The sequence below is a fragment of the Triticum urartu genome, unplaced genomic scaffold (assembly GCF_003073215.2).
Source record: "Triticum urartu cultivar G1812 unplaced genomic scaffold, Tu2.1 TuUngrouped_contig_5925, whole genome shotgun sequence".
NCBI lineage: Eukaryota > Viridiplantae > Streptophyta > Magnoliopsida > Poales > Poaceae > Triticum > Triticum urartu.
In genome coordinates this window covers 3,281-13,241 of record NW_024116640.1, presented here as the reverse complement: position 1 = coordinate 13,241, position 9,961 = coordinate 3,281, and the positions used below count along the sequence as shown (strand labels likewise).

Sequence of the window (9,961 nt, the reverse complement as noted above, 5' to 3'; positions counted from 1 at the left end):
TGGCTGGGCTCAGAACAGACAACAGAAGGAACTGGGGGAACCCGGACGGATGCAGGTTTTGAAAACATGATGATGCAATGCACACGATGACATGGTATGCAATGCATGAAACGCAAGCAATGACAACACAATAACAGCGAATAACTGGAAGACACCTGGCACATCGGTCTCGGGGCGTCAGGATCCGCCTCGGATCTGGTGCAGCCGGGTCAGGTTCTGGATCCACTGTGCAGGGCTCCGGATCCTCTGTGCAGTTGCCTTCTGCGATGATTTCTGCGCCACCACTAAGAACAAGATCTCAGCATGGTATTTTGAAACCAAAAGTACGTACGGACGGTACGGTCAGGTATGACAAAGGGCGTCGTTTTGCTGGTCTTGCTGTCACAGGAGAACCAAATACCTTGGTAGAGGCATTGGAAAATAAAAATTGGAAAAATGCAATGAATGAGGAATATAATGCTCTCATGAGAAATTGAACATGGCACCTAGTTCCTCCAGCAAAGGGGAGAAACTTAATTGACTGCAAATGGGTCTATAGAATTAAAAGAAAGGCAAATGGAGAAATAGACAGATACAAGGCTAGATTAGTTGCAAAGGGGTTTAAACAAAGATATGGTATAGATTATGAAGATACCTTTAGCCCTGTTGTGAAAGCAGCTACTGTTAGACTTGTTCTGTCCATTGCAGTATCAAACAATTGGAGTCTTCATCAATTGGATGTGCAGAATGCGTTTCTTCATGGTGTTCTATAGGAAGAAGTGTATATGATACAACCACCTGGGTATGAGGTAAAGGACAAGTATCATTATGTATGCAAGCTTGATAAGGCTTTATATGGTTTGAAACAAGCACCTAGAGCATGGTACTCTAGGCTGAGTGTAAAACTACAGAGACTTGGTTTTCGGCCATCCAAAGCTGACACATCACTGTTCTTCTACAGAAAAGGCAGAATCACCATTTTCATGCTAGTATATGTTGATGATATTATTGTTGCAAGCTCATCGCAGGATGCAACCAAGGCATTGCTTGAAGATCTAAGGAGAGACTTTGCTCTTAAAGATCTTGGTGATTTGCACTACTTCTTGGGAATAGAAGTAAAACGGGTTAAAGATGGCATAGTCTTGAGTCAAGAAAAGTATGTGTCAGATGTGCTAAAACGAGCAGGTATGATGAATTGCAAAGTGTCAAATATGCCTCTCTCAACTTCTGAAAAATTATCTAAGGAAGAAGGAGAGCCTTTAAGTGCTGAAGACTCTACAAACTATAGAAGTGTTGTAGGTGCTTTGCAATATGTAACACTTACAAGACCTGATATATCTTTTCCTATCAATAAAGTATGTCAGTTCTTGCATGCTCCCACCTTTGCACATTGGACAGCAGTGAAAAGAATCCTAAGATATTTAAGAGGTACTATGAGTACAGGGTTGAAAGTCACAAGAAATAAAGTATGTCAGTTCTTGCATGCTCCCACCTTTGCACATTGGACAGCAGTGAAAAGAATCCTAAGATATTTAAGAGGTACTATGAGTACAGGGTTGAAAGTCACAAGATCAATGTCAGTCCATTGCAGTATCAAACAATTGGAGTCTTCATCAATTGGATGTGCAGAATGCGTTTCTTCATAGCGTTCTAGAGGAAGAAGTGTATATGATACAACCACCTGGGTATGAGGTAAAGGACAAGTATCATTATGTATGCAAGCTTGATAAGGCTTTATATGGTTTGAAACAAGCACCTAGAGCATGGTACTCTAGGCTGAGTGTAAAACTACAGAGACTTGGTTTTCGGCCATCCAGAGCTGACACATCACTGTTCTTCTACAGAAAAGGCAGAATCACCATTTTCATGCTAGTATATGTTGATGATATTATTGTTGCAAGCTCATCGCAGGATGCAACCAAGGCATTGCTTGAAGATCTAAGGAGAGACTTTGCTCTTAAAGATCTTGGTGATTTGCACTACTTCTTGGGAATAGAAGTAAAACGGGTTAAAGATGGCATAGTCTTGAGTCAAGAAAAGTATGTGTCAGATGTGCTAAAACGAGCAGGTATGATGAATTGCAAAGTGTCAAATATGCCTCTCTCAACTTCTGAAAAATTATCTAAGGAAGAAGGAGAGCCTTTAAGTGCTGAAGATTCTACAAACTATAGAAGTGTTGTAGGTGCTTTGCAATATCTAACACTTACAAGACCTGATATATCTTTTCCTATTCAATGTCAACTTTGGTGAGTGCATTCTCTGATGCTGATTGGGCAGGTTGTCCTGATGATAGAAGATCAACAGGGGGCTTTGCTGTTTTCTTTGGACCAAATCTTATATCATGGAGTGCACGGAAACAAGCTACTGTATCAAGATCAAGTACAGAAGCTGAGTACAAAGCTTTGGCTAATGCCACGGCAGAGTTGATATGGGTTCAAACCTTGTTGAATGAGCTACATGTTAATCACTCTCTTGTTGCACGGTTGTGGTGTGATAACATTGGTGCAACATATTTATCAGCAAATCCAGTGTTTCATGCTAGAACCAAATACATTGAGGTAGATTATCACTTTGTGCGAGAAAGGGTAGCTAAGAAGCTTCTTGATATTCGGTTCATTCCCACTAATGATCAAGTTGCAGATGGTTTCACTAAAGCCTTATCATGGCGCAAGGTAGAAGAGTTCAAGAACAATCTCAACTTGGTGAAGTTATGATTGAGGGGGTGTGTTAGAATATATTGTATGTATATACGGTTGTGTACGTATAAAACCGTATATACTCTTGATGTTGCGTGCATGGTCAACTTTGTAATCTGGTAGTTAGGTTTAAGCTTCGATCCTTATCTTGTAGATAGCTAACTTGAGGATCAAGCCTAACCAACTACCGAATCTTGTAAACCCTAGCCTATGGCTATATATAACACGCAACGCGTCCCTGCTAGGCATACGCTTCAAGCCATATTTCAGCAAGGAGGGCGGCGGGGAGGAGGAGTTTGACGTCAAGGAGTGGCGGAGCATCTTCCCAAACTGCAATGACGATGGCACCGGCACGGACCCATGTCTCACCGACGATGGTCTGTCGAGGAAGGATTGGCTCAACCTCCACTATGGCCGATGAGTAGTCTAGTGTAGTTTAAGTTTACTAGTAAGTTTGAATTTATGTTTAATGTTCGGTTGTCAAGACTATGTTGAACGTATGTTTAAATTTATGCAAAATTCGGTTGAAGCTAAATTGAATGTATGCAAATTTATGTTTTATTTTGCTAAGTCTAGGGGATCGGCTAGAACCGACCAAAACTTAATGGAGTATAAATACCCCAGTAAGGTTTATTAGGCCGGATATTCCTTTATTTTATAGGGGATCGGTTAGAAATGCCCTAAACTAGTATAGATTTGTTTGAACTTAAACTAACATGAAATTGTCCCATTTATGGATATGTGTTCAAATACATGTACACATGACTGTTGCCACCATATCTGAAAGTCAGCATATGTCATGCATACACAAGTGATCATACATTTACTAGCTCGCAATACTATCATATCGTCCCTGCTAGTAAGTAAACGCTCGAGCAGATGAAGACGCTCCTTATTTGATATATGGATACAGACCATATATATTTGGTTTCTAGAGTGACAGACACCGTTTTGACCGCCACCCCACAATATTCACCTCAAGGATAGCCGCTGCCACCATCACCATTTTGACCGGCTCCTCCTCCGCCGTTGTTGTCGTAGCCACCACCGTACCCAGGCCCATATCCACTATACCCGTCTGGACGTTGCGCAGGCATCGTTTCTTCTGCATGGATGCAAAAGAATGTCATTATTATACATATAGACATAGCACCTGCAGGCTGCATACAACTTAGCAATATGTCCTATTCAATTATTCAATTAACTAGCAACACTACATGTTCTTAACAGTTTTGCGGTATCAGTTTGCATACCACCTACTGCATGCGCTACATCCTGGGAGACGAGCAGGAGAGCGACCAATACGACGCCAAGGAGAAGTGGGTACTTTGCAGCCATTTCTATGCTTCTTGATAACAAGTTCGATGGAGCTTTGCAAGCTTTGTCTGGGAAGATAGCGTCCCAGCTATGCCCTATTTATAGAAGGGCCGGCACATGCATGCAAGTTCACCGATGCTGTTAGAATTTGAACGAGCAGGGTATGTGTGCATCTCACTCTCAACTTTTCGTGTTAGACTTCCCTAAAGGGCATGGCACTCCCATGCATCTATCAGCAATTTACCTGTGACGGAGGTTATAGGACAACATCCTAATTAATATCGACTAGTAAAGAGAGATAGGCTCTACGTCGAACTCCCTTTTTACAACATTGTCTGTCTGGTTCATAAAGAAACATTTGTGAATAAAAATAAAAGATGTCTTCGCAACAAAATCTTGAACACAAGAGAAAAAAAAATAACTATTAAATGTGTACAAAGAGAGAGAGAGAGAGAGAGAGAGAGAGAGAGAGCAGAAAATCACATTGCGGCAAAGCATGAGTTCAGCACTAGTTTTTCAAATTATCGTTTATATAAATTTCAAAGGATCTTTGTGAGATACCCAGACAAATATTGATGGTGTGTGGGTCGATCTAGGACTTCGGGGCTTTTTGGAAGGATGAGCAAGTGTGAGAGAGCCAAGCCGGTGATGGGGTTAAGGAGGAAGAGAGTTCATTAGGGGGTTTTAATTGGAATGGCTGAATCTTTCTTACTCTCCTTCAGAAAAAGGTTTGATTTAGGCGTTCATTCTCTACATTGTACCTTAGGCCCTAACTTCCTCTAATGGAGTGAACTAAGTCTGGCTTAGATGGTTCGGTTCATTATGGTGGAACCAACCGAGCTGGTTTCAAGTCCTAGAGTGACATGGGTACTAGCATATTATTTGTGAATTATTTTTTTCAGGCTTTCTGGTGCAATTTTTTTTCTCAGCGGGTAAGCATGTCCGTAGAAATTAGCCACGTGTGGAAGGAGAGATATGCTGGTCTCATTTCATTAGCAAGACAAAGAGTCACCTGCTAGTCACTCCGACTCCAAGGAGTCATATTCTTTTTTGACGCTCCCAAGAGTCGTATTCACTTCATACACAAAGTGTTGTGCATATAAGCTACTATCCCTCTCTCAGTTTACAGGGCGTGCGCGTGCCTCTAGGTCGTCAATTTGACCAACCTAATATAAGTCATATATTACAAAAAATATATCAATATAAACTTCAGATGTTTTATTTTCAAATCGTATAATTTTTGTGTTGTATAGTTTATATTAAGGTGATAAAATTGGTAATCTAGGTTACGCGTAGGACTTGTAAACTGAAATGGAGGTAGTACTTGAAGTTAACAAACACCTTGCATGAACATATACTCGCTCCTTTCCGGTTTATAGAGCTTATCTCAAAATTTGAGTTGTTTCCGTTTTATGAGCTTAATTTGGTTGTTTCCCCTCACATGTTCAGATTCCAAGGTGCATTAAATCATTGCATGCAAGTATTAAGAGAAAATTGACCAATGCATGTACTTTATGCATGCATGCATTGCAATTAATACATTGGTAAACATATTTTTTTAAGAAAAACAAAAGATTAATTGGGTGCTTTTGCAAACTACAAAAAGTATTCCACCACTCATCATCTACCTTGGTTGGTGAGATTTTTGAATTGAGCCTTATAAACTGAAAAGGAGGGAGTATACATCAGAGATTTTCTTCTCAATAAATGATAAACAACAAATGGCCATGGGTTTTCCTCTGCATCTTTTTCTAATGATCTTTTTCGTTGAGATGGAGTCTTTTTCTATTAGTTTTAATATGACCAGAAGCGTGTCACTCAGGTAAGGTTATGATAGCTCTAGAATTAAAAGTGCTTATTGTGTCGTGTGATGACCGCAAGACGACTAATATCAACGCTACAGTTGGGTTGACGTAAAATATATACAGAAATTTAGCACATCCAGTTGCGCTCCCAACCTGTATAAATTCAACATACTTTCATTGGTGTAACGACATACAAGGACACCCACACAACTAGCTAACATGGCAACTGTATCCTCGGCATGCATTTCCATGGCTGTACTACTACTACTCCTACTACTTTCATTCATCTCATGTTCTTCTCCGAGTCCAACCGCCGGCAACGGCAGCGATGCTGATCGCACCGCCTTGTTATCTTTCAAGGTCCAATTTTCTGACCCCTTTGGCATCCTTGCCAAAAACTGGACCACGGAGAGTTCTTTCTGCCACTGGGTGGGCGTCACATGCAGCCGCCGCCGACAGAGGGTCACTGGACTGTCACTGCCATACAGATCCCTCCATGGACCGATCACTCCTCTCTTGGGTAACCTCTCTTTCCTTTCTTTCCTAGACATCACCAGCGCCAACCTCACTGGCTCCATCCCAACTGATCTTGGCAATCTACATCGTCTCAGATATCTCCTTCTAGGTGAAAATAGCCTATCAGGTGCCATTCCTCCTAGCCTAGGAAACCTGGCAGGGCTTAAGGTCTTTGATTTACGGCACAACCAACTCTCGGGCCAGATACCTCCAGGGTTGTTGCTGCATCTGAACAACCTTAAGGAGATTTATCTACAAAGAAATTATTTGAGTGGGCAAATACCACCTTATCTGTTCAACAACACTCCTTCCTTGAGGTACCTCAAATTTGGAAACAATAGTCTATCAGGTCCTATACCAGATGGTGTTGCCTCCCTGCCCATACTTGAGATCTTAGACATGCAGTACAATAAGCTTTCCAGCCTAGTGCCAGAAGCTATCTACAATATGTCTAGACTACACGTCATGGCACTCGCTGGCAATAGGAACCTAACCGGGCCAATACCAAGCAATCAAACATTCAGCCTCCCTATGTTGCAATTTATTTCTCTCGCACAAAATAGATTTACTGGTCAATTTCCAAAAGGTATTGCATCATGCCAATACTTGAGAGAGATTTATTTGCATACCAATTCTTTTATGGATGTTGTGCCAACATGGCTAGCTAAATTGACGCACCTTGAAATAGTTTCCTTGGGGGGAAATGACCTCATTGGTTCAATCCCACATGTTCTTAGCAATCTCAGCAGTCTTACAGTACTAGAGCTCTCTTTTGGCAACTTGAAAGGAAATATTCCACCAGAAATAGGAAAACTCCAGAAACTTTCATATTTGCTTCTTATGGATAATCAACTGTCTGGCTCAGTACCGCCAACACTTGGAAATATTGTTGCTTTGAAAAAGCTTGTTCTATCACACAACAAATTAGAGGGGGGCATGGGCTTCTTGTCCGCTCTTTCTGGATGTAGACAACTTGAACGCCTTATCCTGAACTATAATTCTTTCATAGGTGCCCTTCCAGACCATGTGGGGAATCTCTCAACAAAGTTAATTAGTTTCATTGCAAATCAAAATAAATTAACAGGTAGGCTTCCATCAACAATTTCAAACTTAAGTAGCCTTGAACTGATAGATCTTGGATACAACCAACTCACTGACTCAATTCCAGAATCAATCACTATGATGGGAACTCTTGTGTTGCTTGATATCTCTAACAATGATATTTTAGGCCCTATGCCAACAAAAATGGGTATGCTTTTGGGTCTAGAACGACTATTTCTTGAAAGAAACAAAATATTTGGCTCCATACCAGATAGCATTGGTAATCTTAGCAGGTTAGAATACATTGACTTGTCCAATAACAGGTTAAGTCAAACACTACCGGCAAGCTTATTCCAACTTCAGAAACTTATCCAAGTAAATCTTTCTTATAATTCAATAGTTGGTGCTCTGCCAAATGATGTTGCTGGGCCAAGACAAATCGACCAAATTGATATTTCATCCAATTCCTTGAACGGGAGTATCCCAGAATCATTTGGTCAACTTAATATGCTAACCTACCTAATTCTGTCACACAACTCATTCGAAGGTTCAATTCCTAGCACACTTGATAAGCTAACTAGCTTAACCTCATTAGATCTCTCCTCCAACAAACTCACTGGTGTCATTCCCATGTTCCTTGAAAACCTTACCGACTTGTCTATGTTGAACCTCTCCTACAATAAGCTAGAAGGTCAAATACCCGAGAGAGGTATTTTCTCAAACCTCACGACACAATCTTTCATTGGGAATACCGGGCTTTGTGGTTCTCAACGTCTTGGATTTTCTCCTTGCCATAAAAAGTCCCACCCTTATAGTAGTCTTCTTCTCAAATTTCTACTCCCAGCTATCCTGGTAACTTGTAGCGCCCTTGCTATTTTTTTGTACCTAATGATTGAAAAGAAGCATAAGAATTTCAAAGCTCACGGCGATGTGGTAGATGCCACAAGCCATCAATTAGTTTCCTACCATGACCTCGCCCATGCCACTCGGAATTTCAATGATGATAACATGTTAGGGTCTGGAGGATTTGGAAAAGTATTCAAGGGACAACTTAGTAATGGTTTGGTTGTTGCAATAAAGGTTCTTGACATGAAGCTTGACCATGCCATCAGAGTCTTTGAGGCCGAGTGTCATGTGCTCCGCATGGTGCGGCATCGTAACCTCATAAAAATACTCAACACATGTTCAAACATGGACTTTAGAGCATTGGTTCTTCAGTTCATGCCCAATGGCAGCTTGGAGACACTGCTACATCGTTATGATGGCGCAATGTACCTAGGATTCATGGAGAGGATGGATATCATGCTCGATGTGTCATTGGCAATCAATTATCTCCACCATGAGCACCACGAGGTGGTTTTGCATTGTGATTTGAAGCCTAGCAATGTGTTATTTGACATGGACTTGACGGCGCATGTGGCGGACTTTGGCATTGCAAAGATGCTATTAGGTGATGACAACTCGATGATTGTTGCTAGCATGCCTGGAACGGTTGGTTACATGGCACCAGGTACATTGCTAAAATTTGTTATACTGTTTGCTAATTATATTTCATTAATTGTTCTTTAGAGTCTTTACATATTTTTCTCGTGTAGAATATGGGTCTATGGGAAAAGCATCACGTAAGAGTGATGTATTCAGCTACGGAATCATGCTTCTTGAAGTTTTCACTCGAACGAGACCTATGGATTCTATGTTTGTGGGAGAACTAACCCTTAGAGAGTGGGTTCGTCAGGCATTTCCTGCAAATCTTGTCCACGTCGTGGATAGCCATCTACTGCAAGGCTCATCGCCTTCCATCTGCGACTTGAATGAAGATTTTCTTGTACCGATATTTGAGTTGGGTTTGCTCTGTTCTAGCCATTCGCCAAACGAGAGGTTGACGATGAGCGATGTGGTTGCGATATTGAACAAGATCAAGGTGGCATACACCAAAAGGATGTCAGCGAAAGAGAGTGTGGATTGGTAAATCATCTGCACTTGTGTATCTGTCTTGTTCCTACTCTGAGAACATCCATCAACGGCACTAGATAATCATCTACACGTGTGGATGTTGTTGTTGTTTTTGTTGTTGTTGTTGTTCTTGTTCTTGTTGTGTGCTACACGCTTTTTGCTCCATAATTTGATGATCAAGGCTTACATATATTTTTTTCTTGGTGATATGAAATCCGTTCAAAGCAACTTCCCTTATTCATCTCCTTTTTGGACTTTCGTTAAAACCTAGGGTTGACACTAATATGAAAATTGATTCGTGCAAGTCACTTGTATGAAAAACTTTCATGGTCCTTGGTCCTTGTTCTTCTAGATTTGTTTCGATCCCTTCGGGTTTCAAGAAATCAGGCGTCGGCTTCTGGGTTTGGATCGGCAACTTGCTTTTGCGCATATGTTGCACGGCTCGTCTTCATAGGTCAACACGGTGCATTGGCGTTGCATTACTAGTACGAGCAGTTGGTCAGTGGTTTTTCTAGATCGTTGACGGTAATGATTCTTTTTTTTTTGCGGGATATCATTGTAAGGGCATCTCCAATGCCGACCCTCAAACGCGGTCAAAGTAAGAAAAACCCTCTGAAAGAATTTCCATATTGACCTTGGACATATAAAAGTTCC

At 41.1% G+C, this 9,961-nt stretch overlaps 1 protein-coding gene and 1 long non-coding RNA gene across 3 annotated transcripts; one reads left to right on the top strand and one right to left on the bottom strand.

Moving 5' to 3' along the window:
- Positions 1–3,381: 3,381 nt before the first annotated feature.
- On the bottom strand, positions 3,382–4,101 carry LOC125529885. The gene is made up of 2 exons (XR_007292754.1): positions 3,929–4,101; positions 3,382–3,780 (listed from the first exon to the last, which is right to left on the bottom strand). It is a non-coding gene; the product is annotated as an uncharacterized LOC125529885 (long non-coding RNA).
- A 1,869-nt stretch (positions 4,102–5,970) lies between these two features.
- On the top strand, positions 5,971–9,535 carry LOC125529882 (LRR receptor-like serine/threonine-protein kinase EFR). 2 transcript variants are annotated; one of them, XM_048694306.1, is made up of 3 exons: positions 6,005–6,317; positions 6,409–8,864; positions 8,950–9,535. In XM_048694306.1, exons 1-3 carry the CDS (start codon positions 6,238–6,240, stop codon positions 9,321–9,323), a joined length of 2,910 nt encoding a protein of 969 aa, XP_048550263.1. In that variant the 5' UTR covers positions 6,005–6,237; the 3' UTR covers positions 9,324–9,535. The 2 variants fall into 2 exon arrangements, with proteins under 2 accessions (XP_048550262.1, XP_048550263.1); XM_048694305.1 differs by having other exon boundaries at positions 5,971–8,864.
- The last annotated feature ends 426 nt before the right edge of the window (positions 9,536–9,961 follow it).